Here is a 15323-nt window from a genome sequence, read left to right on the forward strand (position 1 = left end):
ACTCTTTGACATTTGGTTGGGTTATTAAACCTTTTCTAATCCATCTCATATACTTTTAAGCCTTTTACTTAGTTTCTTTTGTAACAGTACATTTTGGGAAAACTGGTGCTTTTATTCTCAACGAGGGAGGGGAGAGGGTAGATCTCTTGCTCAACAGCAGGTGCAGACAGGCCCCAGGAGATGTTCGGTTGCTGTTCTCCTTCATTGTCGGCCTTGAATGCTGCCCGTACTGTTGCTACACAAAACAACTAACATGAAACGAAGCAGAGTGGTGTGGCGAACAAAGGGGCCGCGGCAATCCAGAGCAACCTGTACTGGAGTAGAGTGAAGTATAGTGGGTGCAGGCAGGCTTGAACAGAACGCGTCTACCGCCCCCAGCCCCCTCAATAAAGAATAACGTTTTTGGAGTGCATTTTTGGACATCCAGTAGCCTAGCATACTTTCTCGGGGAAAGGATGTAGCTAATTTGTGCTATATAAAACTCTTTAAGATAAGATTAAGATAAGAAGTGTTTAATTAGTCTCATGGCCGTACGGCCAGTACCACCAAACTGGGTGCTGATTTCAATGAGCGCAGTGTTTGCAATTTTATTTTCATTTTTAAAGCTTCTGATGCGGGGTTCCTCTTCTCCAGCAAATTTCCAGGCAACAATAAAGATTTAAAGATAACTCCGTGATTAATGTTCTTCCTGCAGAGTGATGGGAATTGTGTGTCTAGTAGAGCTTTTGACTCATCATTAGGTTGAGGGTTAATATGCCTGCTGTAAAGAATTCGTACCCTGCAGATAAAAAGTACACATAATGTAAATAGGTCTGTGGGTTACTACTTTTCTAAGAGACATAATTTTGTTACAGTTTATAAGTTAAAAGTTCTAATATAGAACACTACATTTTTTAACTGTCGTCAAAGAACTGCATGCACAGTTCAAAGTATAGGTTAGAGCATAGATTAATGTTGCAAAAAGGGTTAATTTGGGTAGAAATCAATTCTTATTATTAAAGAGAACCCCCAATTATGGTGTTCCATTTTCAATTCGGACGTTGTGCTTCTCCAGATCAAGCAGTCTTAAACTATACTGTCTACCTATAAGGACGACATGTCACTCCAACAACTTGCAGTCCTTTGGGCCTGGCTTATGTACATTTCATATACGGTTATTTACATATGTGAGATTAATTGTGTGGGGACCTGATGGAAAAAGTGGGTGGAGCCGGAGGAAAGTGGGTGTGGCCTCCAACCAATATTTGAGCACCTGGACTTCATTTTTTACAAATTAAGCACTGACAGAAGAGCTGCGCAGCCTCTCATTACTTTTTTTTCACACATTTTCCAAACTCAATGCAAGAATTATATGCAGTCTGATAGACAACTTCCACAGCTCAAAGCCACAATTGTGCTTGTCAGAGCTGGGCAGACTGCCGCCCAGATTATTCATACTTGACCAGTGAATGGCAGCGGCCATCTCAGGAAATAATTAGGGAATAGTGTAACTCTGTACAGAACGGCTTTGTTGTGCAAACACCCCCAAACTGAGATAGCGGCCTTTAGTCTCATTTTGCAAAACAGCTCCTACCCTTCTCCCTATCTTAGACAAGTCCACTGGCTGTTCTTTTCACTTAACTCAGCAGCCTTATTGAACAGCAGCGCGAAAAAAAATGTTCTGCCTACATTTTCAAAGAAAAAACTTTTCAAGTATACAATTGTTTTATTTGTAAACTTAGTTTGAAATATTTGAGGGAGAGGGTCAGTGAAGGTGTTAGGAGCCCTGAAGTGTGTGACACAGAGAAGAAAAAACATTGTCCACCAGGGGGCGCTGTTCAGGGCTGATCTGATCAGCGGGAGCACTCTCAGTTTCAGCAGAAGTCTGATTAGATCAGCCCTGGCACTGAGAGAGTTAAATGCTTTTTAGGGCCCCCTGTGCAGGCCTAAGGGGTCAGGGTGCTTCTACCCTGACCCCTTTTCTTCATTTAAATACTTTTTTCACCTTTTTTCTTGTGAATTGGTTCAACCAAGATGGCTGTTAACACTTCCTGGTTTGAAGTGTTGGCAGCAATCAGCTATCAGGCTCGAGATTGGAGGGTTCAGCCAATCAGATCTCACAATCCTGAAATATTGATATCTGTAAATATTTAAATGTCTCAGAAACTACTGAACAGATTTACTCCATTTAAAAAAAAGGTCACTTTCTGAGCCAAGAGCTACCTTTTTGCCAAATGTGGTGTAATTCCGTTCCTATGGAAATTAACATGGGAAAAATGTGTTTTGGGACCCCCTTTTTTCTTGGCTCTGCTTGACAAATCACCCTGAAACGTTCATGACACGAGCTGACCAGTGCATCCCATTAGTTTGGAAAATTTCACAAAGATTCATGAAACGGCGCCAAAGATATTGGCAAATCAAAAAACTATTTTCCTAAAGAAAACTAGGTCCTAACTATGATTACCTACTGATGACCGCCAGTAGGTAATATATATATTTATATATATATATATCTTGCATTCCGATATTTTCACTTTGAAGTGCATTACCCCCTGCAACACTTACTGGGACTGAGTAGATTCCTGGGACATGTAGTTCCTACGAACTGCGTGCGAGTGAGCCATCATGTGGAAGGGGGGCGGAGTGGATCCCCACCAATGGGGAAAGGACAGGATTGACTTATTTAGGTGTTTTCAATGCCTCCTGATTACTAACAGGCATTTGAGGAATGCATTATGCCACATTATGAAATAAAGCATTTCCAAATCGTCCCTCGATGTGGCCTCCGCTCTTTCTTCTGGAAGAGTTGTTGGGATATATATATATATATATATATATATATATATATATATATATATATATATATATATATATTTATATATATATATATATATATGTATATTACCTACTGGCGGTAGCCAGTAGGTATATATAGTTAGGACCTAGTTTCCATAGGAAATCACCAACATTCTATTGGGAATAACTTTGGCGCCAGTTAATGAATCTACGTGAATTTCTCAAAGAAGATGGCCCGTTACGCTCCGCTCCTTCCTTGAAAGTTTGAGGGGGGTTCGTCAAGTGGGGGCTGAGATAAAAGGGGGGTCCCAAAACGTGTTTTCCCCATGCAAATTTCCATAGGACCTTTAGACACGGCTACAGCCCAAACGGCTGAACGGAATTATTTGAAATTTGGCAGAGTTGAAGAGACCGGTTCGCAGATTACGCTTTTCTTTAATTGGTGTAAATCCGTCTAGTATTTGCTGTGAAATTTGCATTCAAATCCAATTATATATCTATCAGCGCGCACACGTGCGTGCACCCTCCCCGCCTGCCTGCCTGAAATCGGGCCGCCACGCTGCCCGCGGTGACCCGGAAGTGCTGGGGCCGGCCGGCCAATCCCAGCGCGGCCGGCCGGAAATGCCTGCCCCCGCCGCGAGGGGGAAGAAGGAATATGGCGGCTGACTCTGCAGGGCTCCCGTGAAGGGAGGGAGCCCTGCCACCTGGAACAGAAGCGTCGTCTGCGGCTGGGGCTCCCGTGTGCTGAGGGAGCCCCGAGGAGAGAAGGACGAAGAGGAGGCGGGACGGGCAGGTGCGGGGCTCCCCTGTGCCGAGGGAGCCCCGGAGACCAAGAGGGAGGCTGGAGCAGTGGCGGAGGGGGCGTGGGGAACATTGTCGGTGCCCGCCCCCGCCGCAGTCCAGCCGCCGCCCGGGGAAGCGAGGAGCCCGCCCGCAGAGCAGCCGGTGAGTAACGCAGGCTGCTATACCAAACACTGCACACTGACATTCGACACTTACGTTCCCCTATAGCAAGAATGTGCCGACGGCTACGGGGGTGTGACAGCGTCCAAACGTACCATAAAAAGCAATTAATGAGTCGTAAAATGTGACACTAGAAAATGCGCTAAAATACGCACATACTTATTGCAAAGCGCGTTTCCACAGTTTCACTGAGAATCCGAAGCAGGGAGTGGGGCTGAACAGGTGTGAGCTGTGCACATGCTGCTGCCTGTCACCCGCCGGAGTGGGGCAGTGGGTGGATAGGGCCCCATCAAACCCCACCACGATAATGAATGGGCAGAGTCCGGCGACAGGTGCACACACAGCCGCCACCCGCAGCCCACCCACGTCCTCACCCACTCTGTCTTGTAGTTATCTGGTTCCACCCCTGAGAACAAATCCTGTCCAGGCACAGCGCAGCTACCACTTTTTGGAAGTTAAGTTTCGGACCGGGCCACACTAAAGCATTCACTTGAAACGATGGTCAGAATTGTGTGTGTGTGTGTGTGTGTGGGGGGGGGGAGGTTGAGGCTAATAAAGCCACGCCTCACAAACACTTATCCGTGGAGAACTTGAAACGGGCCGGGGAAAGTGGAACAATTCTACAATAAGTCCTCAGAAATATTATCAAGCCAGACGGAATCCACAAAAATAAGTTAAGAAAGTTACCTGTAAGTGAGAAGAGGCTGCTGGGGGCGTGTGAAGGGCGCGCCCTAGGGTCCCCGTGCAGTCGGTGCCCTTGCACAGGTAGGGGCTGTCATCCCCACTGTCGCGGTGTGACGGTGACTCCCCTGGAAAAAGTACCACCTGCTTCAGCACATCTCGCTCAATTCCCCCAGCTCGTCCGCTTTTCTAAACGCATCTCTTTTTTTCCGGGTCCATTACGTTTTCAGATGAGCAAACCCAGCCCCGGATGTGAGTGCAATAATAGGAGAAGTGAACGTCTCAGGCTGGCACTGTGCGGGGGGGTGGCAGGGCAGGAACACAGTGGAACCGGTGACGGGCGAGGGGGTCTGTGAAACAAGTCTGCATGCCAACCAGAAACTGCCCACCCCTGAACAATCACTCACTGAAAACTGCGCAGAGACCGGCCAACTGTCTGTATCAGAACTGAAGACAGATAATGAGCACAGTGCCTGCTGCCCTGGCCCGCCACCCTTCTGGGTCCTAGTGCTGTGATGTTGTGGCATTTGCTTCTGCACCTCCTCCCTCGGTAACGCCCTCCTTTTACAACCTGCTATTAACAACGTCAGCTTAAAACATTTTGCGAACCCCAGTACATGTTTTATGTTTTTTAGCCCGCCTCCGTATGTTTATAGTTAAAAAAAACTGCCATGGAGTGACACAATGGAATAAAAGGTACCATCTTTTAATGTGAATATTTTACTACTTTTTTGTTAACTTGCTCCTTGTGATAAGTGTCATGTTTACTCCAGTTTCGCCCTGAAGGACAACTGGTAAAAAAATATTCTCTTTCGGAGTGCGACAGACTATTGTGTGAGTGTATCTCCGGAAGGCAGTTAAAAAATAAAATACAAAAAATCGGACCCTAGAAAAGAGATGTAAAATATTTGGGCCTCTGCATAGCAGGCGAGGGTCTATAACGAAGGAGAGGGCCCTTAATAACAGGTATATCACAAGGCAGAAGGGCAATAAGGCTATTTGAACATTCCACCTACTAAGGTTAGAATGTCCTAAAATAAAAAGGGAGAACATTAAGACAAACATTGGAATGGTGGAACTCTGAGTTTATCCAGTTATTATAAGCTCAGAGCTACTCTATTGTCTTCAATGGAGCTCTCAACATTCAAATGTTCTAAAAGCCGTTAAATGCCCTCTTCCTCATTATAGACCCTTGTCAACGACTCAGACCTATAACTCTGATTCGGGGCCCTTAACAGCTGGTATATTGCTACAGTATTCATTGTTATCTACTTCTAAGGCACTATTCTTCAAACTGCGGGTGGGTCTATTTTGGGGGTGCAAAGGATTGACAAGGGCAGGGTCGGACTGGCCGTAGCGGGCACCGGGCTATAGCCCTGTGCGCCGCACGGGTGGGGGCTGTTTTTGTTACAGGGCCATTTTTGCAGCTTAGCACCAAATGGAAAGGTATCTCACTCAGAGATGCCACTTTGTCCAACTCATAACCAGGATCTAACGACTCCCTTACTTTCAACATATTCTTTATTTCCCACACATGAATTTATGCAAGAGCAAAGTAAAAGAGCACATGTTTTGGATTTTTCCTTCAAAGTGCCTTTTGCCTTGTGGTTTGTAAATGTCACCAGAACGCCTTTATGATAATATGTAGCCAGATATTACACAGCATTTACTCATTATGGATTTTTAGTAATCTCATATATATATAAATATATATATATATATATATATATATATATATATATATATATATATATATATATATATATATATATATATATATATATATATATTCACTGAAAAAACCATAGGTTTTAGGCCTTATATAGTTAGGAATTAACATATAAAAAACCATTATCCTGTTTTAATGAACCCATGCTGATTAACTGCATCTGAATTGTGGACCGTCTTCTTTTAACCCCTTTAACAAGGGGAAATTAATAGGATTTCCAGACTGGTTGGTTATTGAGGAGGTTCACTACCCCCTGCAAATCGCCACATTTAAGTGGCTGAGAAGAAAGCGTCAAATAACACATATATATATATATATATATATATATATATATATATATATATATATATATATATATATATATATATATATATATATATATATATATATATATATATATATATTCACTGAAAAAACCATAGGTTTCAGGCCTTATATAGTTAGGAATTAACATATAAAAAACCATTGAAATTCCTCCTATATAGTTAGCTGGACATTTCATTGATATAAAACCAATGAAATTCCACATATAGTTAGTTGCACTAACTATATATTTCGCGCATCCGCAATCCAATGCTGATGATGTCACATATTACATCATTCATGACATGGTCAGTGACATCACTGATGACATCACTGATGACATCTCAAATGACATCATCCAGTGACTGTGTGTTTTTTAAAATTTTAAATAGGTTTTACATATTGAAGAATGAGTGGATGTATAAGAGTATGGATGAAGGATTTGATTGTATAAGTGAGTAAGTATGTGTTAGTATATCTGTGAAAATGTAAGCTGTTCTGTGTTTAACTGTATAGATGAAGAAATCAAAGTGTGATTGATTCTTTACAGGACTGACTAGGTGTGTGAGTAACTCCATGGATGAGTGGCAGTGTGTGAGTGTCTGCATAGGTGTATGAGTGCATATGATAGTGTTGTAATGATGAGTGACTGTATGTACGAGTGATTGTATGGGTGAATGAATGAATGTGTGTGTAGACGTAGGAATCAGTGAGTGCATATGTAGTAAATGGTATTCGTGTGTCAATAGTTTCAAAAAAGATACTCTGTATTTTACACTAGGTGTACCAGAGGTTATATTAGAGTGTAAGGAGGTGCATTGTATTATCACATGAAGTATATCATCAGTGGTGTGATCATTGATGTTAAATGAGATGTCATCAGTGATGTCATTTGAGATGTCATCAGTGATGTCATCAGTGATGTCACTGACCATGTCATGAATGATGTAATATGTGACATCATCAGCATTGGATTGCGGATGCGCGAAATATATAGTTAGTGCAACTAACTATATGTGGAATTTCATTGGTTTTATATCAATGAAATGTCCAGCTAACTATATAGGAGGAATTTCAATGTTTTTTTATATGTTAATTCCTAACTATATAAGGCCTGAAACCTATGGTTTTTTCAGTGAATATATATATATATATATATATATATATATATATATATATATATATATATATATATATATATATATATATATATGTGTTATTTGACGCTTTCTTCTCAGCCACTTAAATGTGGCGATTTGCAGGGGGTAGTGAACCTCCTCAATAACCAACCAGTCTGGAAATCCTATTAATTTCCCCTTGTTAAAGGGGTTAAAAGAAGACGGTCCACAATTCAGATGCAGTTAATCAGCATGGGTTCATTAAAACAGGATAATGGTAAGATGCAGCCTGACACATTTCGGAGATCAAGTCTCCTTGGTCATAGCTTAAGTAGCATTACAACAAAGTGTGTTTTAAATCATCTAGGGCTAGATGTAGGTAAATAGGTTTTACAGATTCAAAAATACAAAATTTTTCAGATTCTGTATTTTAGAATCGGTAAATCCTATGTAGGTAACTAATCGGTAAAAAATACCGAATCGTTAAGATTCAGTATTTACCGAATCGGTAATTACCGATTCGGTATTTGCCTTTCATTCCTATGGGCCTGAAGGCCCATAGGAATGAATGTCAATTACTGAATCGGTAATTACCGATTCGGTAAAATTGGGAAAAAGTCAAGGGTGGCAGGGTGTCACTTTGACACCCTGTTGCACCCCTGATTAGTGCTGGTGTGCACATGTGGCAGACATACATGCCCTAAGGGCATGTATTCTGTCACATGGCACAGGTGTGAATCACTGACAAAATTTCGACCTCCAAAATATCGACCTACAGAAATATCGAGTCTAAAATATCGAGGGCAAGAATATCGACATCCTATCTACAACATGGTAAGTACAAAAATATCGAAAAAATAATATAGATGTTAAAAATATCGATGTTAAAAATATCGTTTTTTTTTCTTTTAAAATATAATTCTAAAATAAATTAAATAACACTAATAAATATAATATACGTAGTTATAAGTATCTAATAATGTTTAAAATTAATAAATAATACATATGTAATAATAATATATTAATTAAATATATACTGTAAATATATAATATATATGTTCTGAACAATATGTTGTAATAATTATTTTACTAACTTATAAATTATTAAAATATATTCTAATTTACTAATACATTTACAAACATAAAACAACATAAATAAAATGTACAAAACATAAAAAATTAAATATACTTTTAATATTTTTACAATTAATTATATAAAATGTTGGATAGCGTAGGGGTAAAAATGACTATTCCCACTCCAGAGAGTGCAACAGTAGGGAAAGCGTTGGATAGCGTAGGAGTAAAAATTAAAAAATTACTATTCCCACTCCAGAGAGTACAAAAGTAGGGAAAGCATTGGATAGCGTACAGGTAAAAATTACTATTCCCACTCCAGAGAGTGCAACAGTAGAGAAAGCGTTGGATAGCGTAGGAGTAAAAATTACTATTCCCACTCCAGAGAGTGCAACAGTAGGGAAAGCAGTGGATAGCGTAGAGGTAAAAATTACTATTCCCACTCCAGAGAGTGCAACAGTAGAGAAAGCGTTGGATAGCGTAGGAATATAAATTACTATTCCCACTCCACAGAGTGCAACAGTAGGGAAAGCGTTGGATAGCGTAGGAGTAAAAATTACTATTTCCACTCCAGAGAGTGCAAAAGTAGGGAAAGCATTGGATAGCGTAGGGGTAAAAATTACTATTCCCACTCCAGAGAGTGCAACAGTAGGGAAAGCGTTGGATAGCGTAGGGGTAAAAATACTATTCCCACTCCAGAGAGTGCAACAGTAGGGGAAGCATTGAATAGTGTAGGGGTAAAAATTACTATTCCAACTCCAGAGAGTGCAACAGTAGGGAAAGCATTGGATAGCGTAGGAGTAAAAATTACTATTTCCACTCCAGAGAGTGCAACAGTAGGGAAAGCGTTGGATAGCATGGGGGTAAAAATTACTATTCCCACTCCAGAGAGTGCAACAGTAGGGAAAGTGTTGGATAGCATAGGGGTAAAAATTACTATTCCCACTCCAGAGAGTGCAACAGTAGGGAAAGCGTTGGATAGCGTAGGAGTAAAAATTACTATTCCCACTCCAGAGACTGCATCAGTAGGGAAAGCGTTGGATAGCGTAGAGGTAAAAATTACTATTCCCACTCCAGAGAGTGCAACAGTAGAGAAAGTGTTGGATAGCGTATTAGTAAAAATTACTATTCCCACTCCAGAGAGTGCATCAGTAGGGAAAGCGTTGGATAGCGTAGGGGTAAAAATTACTATTCCCTCTCCAGAGAGTACAACAGTAGGGAAAGCGTTGGATAGCGTAGGGGTGACAATTACATTTCCAACTCCAGAGAGTGCAACAGTAGGGAAAGCATTGGATAGCGTAGGAGTAAAAATTACTATTCCCACTCCAGAGAGTGCAACAGTAGGGAAAGCGTTGGATAGCGTAGGGGTAAAAATTACTATTCCCACTCCAGAGAGTGCAACAGTAGGGAAAGTGTTGGTTAGCGTAGGGGTAAAAATTACTATTCCCACTCCAGAGAGTGCAGCAGTAGGGAAAGCGTTGGATAGGGTAGAGGTAAAAATTACTATTCCCACTCCAGAGAGTGCAACAGTAGGGAAAGCGTTGGATAGCGTAGGAATAAAAATTACTATTCCCACTCCAGAGAGTGCATCAGTAGGGAAAGCGTTGGATAGCGTAGGAGTACAAATTACTATTCCCACTCCAGAGAGTGCAACAGTAGGGAAAGTGTTGGATAGCGTAGGGGTAACAATTACTATTCCAACTCCAGAGAATGCAACAGTAGGGAAAATGTTGGATAGCGTAGGGGTTAAAATAACATACTTATAAATAAAAGCTTTTTATTTAAATAATGATATAAAGTATTACATTTTTTTAAACCATATACAATACCTATACATAATTATAAAAAACATGATTACCTAAATATATTTAAGCAAAAATAAATATAAAAAAATACCATTTTATAATATTTAATTACTAATTAATAATTATTTAACAATTATATTATTTACAAAACAATCATTTACAAAAAATTATTACTTAATTACATTTACATTACTTCCACCATATTCCCCTATAAACCCACTACCCACAACAGAACACATTTATCTATTTATGAATTAATTAAAATGATTTACCAATCAATTAAAATTAATTACCAATTAATTAAAAATAATTACCTATTATTTAAATTTAATTTATAATTCCTACTAATTAATAATTATTTTCACATAATTAAATAACTTCCCACCCTATTCCCCTATAAACCCACAACCCACTACAGAACATATATATCGATTAATCAATTATTTATAATGAGATAACCATTAATTAAATTTATTTACCAATTATTTAAAAATATTTAATAATAACTACTATTTATTTTTTAATTTAACATAATTAAATTACTACCCACCCTATTCCCCTATAAACCCACAACCTGCTATATAACATATTTATCAATTAATCAATTAATTAAAATGATTAACCAATTAATTAAATTTAATTACCAATAATTTATAATTAATTAATATTAAGTACTAATTATTAATAATTTAACATATATATATTACTTCCCACCCTATTCCCCTATAAACCCACAACCCGCTCCGGTACTAAAACATATAATTAACTTATAAATAAATGTATTAATATATATATGTAATACACATATAATAGTACTTATTTTAATTACTTAAGTAAAACATATAACACATACATAATAAAAAACAACAGAAATAATACAAATATCGATATTCGTGTAATCGAAATTAGTAACATCGATATATATGCAATCGATATTACTAACTTCGATATTACTTACATCAATATTAATTATTTCGATATTACTTACCTTAGGGTCGATATTCTGTCCAACGATATTCTTGTCTTCGATATTCTGCACCTTCGAAATTATTGACACGATATTTTGGTACATCGATATTTCTAACTCGATATTTTGACTGTGTACCACAGGTGTAAATGCACATTTATGCATTTACATAGTAATTCATTATTTACCACCAACTAATAGTTGGTGGTAAATAACGAATTCTTAAAGCCCAGAAGCACTGTTTACAGTGCTTCCTACATTTTATTTACTGGTAAATACCGAATCGGTAAATGATGATTCTGTAAATACCGAATCGGTAAATACCGATTCGTTATTTACTGAATCGGTAAAATAGCCTCCTACATAGGAAAAGGCTTTTACCGGTCGGTAACGGCCGATTTCGGCCGTTACCGACCGGTAACAGCCTACCTACATCTGGCCCCTAGTGTTTAGCTTACAAAATTATGTAAACAGTAAAAAGGGACCAGAGGTTTATGTCCTGGTAAATTAATATATTTTGGCCTGGGTTCTAAAACAAGAGTTGTTACACCATTTATCCCAATCATTCATCAACTAAATTCTTACATTGTATTCAAATCACATCAAATGTGAACCAATTCAGGTTACAATTATCAAATTTGAAAAAGATGATACACCACTTCAAAACGAAGTCGCACATTGCAGTAAGTGATCCTTACTTATACGTAATGGAGAAGCGCGTTCTTACGAACATAAACCACTGTAGCAACAGAAAAAGTGGAAAATAGAATGATTAGCTTTAAGTCAGGTCATATTTTATATGGGGGATGCCAACAGATTATCATAGCCCATAAATATCTGGATGGCGGTGACATTAAAGGATTACAATGAGGGACAAATCCCCTTGAAAAAGCCCCAGACGGAGCAGTATCCCTGGCATAACAATCAAGCCCTAGTGGGCCAGCACCATGGAGCACATATGATCTCAACATCGGGGAGGGGTCCAGTCAGTATGTCATAACCCATAAACATATGAATGGGAAAACACCTCACCAAAGTCTTAAACAAGCATTTGCAATGCAGTAAGTCATTTACTAGAGTTTGAGCTATTGCCATTGTAAATGACAATGCCTTTTATTTATGTGCTGTTTTTCAAACAGATTTTTAAAAAAAGGAATAGTAAATGATAATGCCTTTTATTTAATCTGTTTGAAAAACAACACATAAATAAAAGGCATTGTCTTTAACAATGCCAATAGCTTAAACTCTCGCAAACGCTAGACCTATTGCACGGCAAATGCCAGCGCCCATGCTATAATGTTTTTAAAAAAACATTAGAAGAAAGTGTGTCCTGCCAAGATATTTGAGAAAATAGTGCCCGGAGGCTGTGATTAAAGCCCACTGAGTAACAACACATGTAACAGGGTGGTGTCGCCGTGAGAGGTTACAAAATGAGACAAGGCACTACTAAGGAGGGACTACTAAGCCTTTTGACTGATGAACAGCCACAGTTTACAGTGGACAATGACATCTTCCAATAAAAAATATGGGTGGAGAGTCGACGCAGCTTCAATTCCCTACCTGAATACAGCATGCCTCGCAGAGTAGCGCATGCGCTGCCCAGACTCGACCTAAAAAGGCAGGCACCCCATTTAAAATCCATAACGGGGAAGCATCACAGAAAAAAAACCTCTAGTGGGCACACCCATGAAAACATAAAAACCATCAGTACAAGCATCATGACTGTGGGGAGGTATCAGGAACCCTGTATCAGGAATTGTTCATACTTGGCAATGTCTTCAGAAAAAGCAGTTGAATTTTTATACATACTATGCACTTGCTTTCATGAATTGAAGAAATTGAAGAAACTGAGTTAGTATTTGTCTTATGTTTCTGTTCTCTTCTTTTCTTTCAAGTTACTCAAGATGGAAAAAGATGCTTGCAGGAGGCAGACGTTGGATCATCGACCTGTAATCAGGACCGTGTCGCTGGTAAGTTCAGGCTTGCTCACGGTGGCAACTTGCTTCAGCAATGTTAAATGCTAATTAAGGGTGGTGACTTCAGCGTGGCTTAGACATCATCCGGTTTCCAAAATAGCCACTTAGATTTCATGATCTATTGCAACCTTGAACAAAATGTTCTTCCATAAGGGCTCTTATATCAAGTATAATACCTATTAGGTCTGCTTCTGGTGACCAGCCCACATGTGTGCTTTTTGCAGCATTGGTTGTTGTCCTTTAAAACATTTTAAGCTCAATTTACATACCTGCTAGTGGTGAGTTCTATTTTATGTTTTATGTAAGGGAAACTTTGCCTCCAAATATTCTGTGTGTCAAAATTGTACAGTAAGCACCTTCTCCGTGTCCCAGCTTTTAATGTCAAATTTGGGTGGGTGCATACTTTGGGGGAATAGTTTTGTTTCCTTTGGCCAAAGGTTTTGTTTATGGTGCATATTGTTTGAGGGATCGTGACCGCACTCCATCAATGACTTCCATCTTGGTAGTTTTCCTGCTTGTCAAGGCTTTGCTGGTGAAATCTTTTAAAGAATTGAGTGGCATGGAGATGGCAAACTGGTTTCCAGTGTCCACTCTCTGATTCAAATCCCTTCCAGTGAATTAAGTAGTATATCTGACCTCACACTCTTTTGGAACCTAAAATTTGCTTCAATTCATATTCTTTGTTTCCATCAACTTTAACAGGTAATGTGGGTTTGCCAAACAGGTCTCTTCATAGACCAATTTGAGAAATGAAACGTAAAACAGTGGATGAATGTGCAGTGTAGTGGGTAGTTTTAGTTTAAATGCTGGATTTTTATTCTCACTTAGGGTAAAAGGTCACAGGATCTTGTTTCATTTTTTGATTTCCACATTAGGTTAAATGTTTGGTTGCTAACCAAGCTCAATCTCCTAGTTTGTATGTTGGCACTCTAGAATGCATTTTGGCAGTATTTTTTTGGGCTTGGCCCTTGCTTCTTTAAGATGTCCTCTGGCCTTTTTCAAAATATCATAAATATGTTTATGATGTGTTTGTCCTGAAGGTAGTGAGGATATCTATGGCCATCCAAAAGGGGGAATATTAGGGTAACAACCATCAAGATAAAAGAATGAGGAGTAGCCAAAGGTTCGGAGTTATTATTATACACATCTTAGCATCCAGAGTTTTCTGCACCAGTCTTCGCCCTATTCAATTGCTAAGAATTATAAATATTGTTCTAATGCTTGAGTTAGCCATTTGGTTAGCTCATCTGTTCCTGGATGGTAACTTGTGGACAACTGAGCGTCAATTTTTAAAATCTTACACACTTTTTTCCAGAAGTGGGATGTAAACTGAGTCCTTCAACCTGTGATTATCACCTCCGAATTCCATGTAAACTGAGGGGAGTAGAATGTATAACATGCTTTCTTGGTAAAGCAAGCTTCCTATCTTAGCTCCATTAAGTTCTTCCTGCAGCCAAGTTTATATTGTCATACTCTGTATATTTGTTCATAGAATAAATAAGAAATCGTTCTACTTTTCTAGCATGACCAAACTCTATGGTTCCTTATCCTTATTTTGTAAGACCAATGTTGGTTCAACTTCGGGGTCACCTAAGTTCTTTTCTGTTGGGGCCTGAGATCTTGATAAGGCATCTGCCTTGCCATTATATGGTGTTGATGTTAAAGCATTTGCTGATTTCAGGAATAGAAGATTCCAGGGATCTTAATAATGTTTGATAGTTTGCCTGGCTCCTATTCATTAGTGGTGCCATTCCTCAAAGGCTTGCTCTGTGGCCAATAGTTCTTAGTATGAAATGCAGATGGTTTAGTTCCATGGCATATATTTGCAAGAGTAATACACCACGGGGTGGACCTAGCATGTTTCTAGATGCTTCTGGGATTAAACCCCACTTATGGAGAAATGTGAGGCATCAGTTTCTAAAAGTAAGGACA

General features: G+C 39.1%; 1 protein-coding gene across 1 annotated transcript in view; it reads left to right on the forward strand.

Annotated features, from left to right (window-relative positions):
- The window catches only part of LOC147725418 (uncharacterized), a 301666-nt gene that overhangs the window by 123731 nt on the left and 162612 nt on the right, over positions 1-15323 (forward strand). Inside the window, exon 3 of the mRNA XM_086964528.1 lies at positions 13311-13385. Coding sequence (XP_086820654.1) covers positions 13311-13385 — 75 coding nt within the window. The remainder of the gene's footprint in view (positions 1-13310; positions 13386-15323) is intronic.

This window comes from Lissotriton vulgaris, chromosome 3_2 (genome assembly GCF_964263255.1).
Source record: "Lissotriton vulgaris chromosome 3_2, aLisVul1.2, whole genome shotgun sequence".
NCBI lineage: Eukaryota > Metazoa > Chordata > Amphibia > Caudata > Salamandridae > Lissotriton > Lissotriton vulgaris.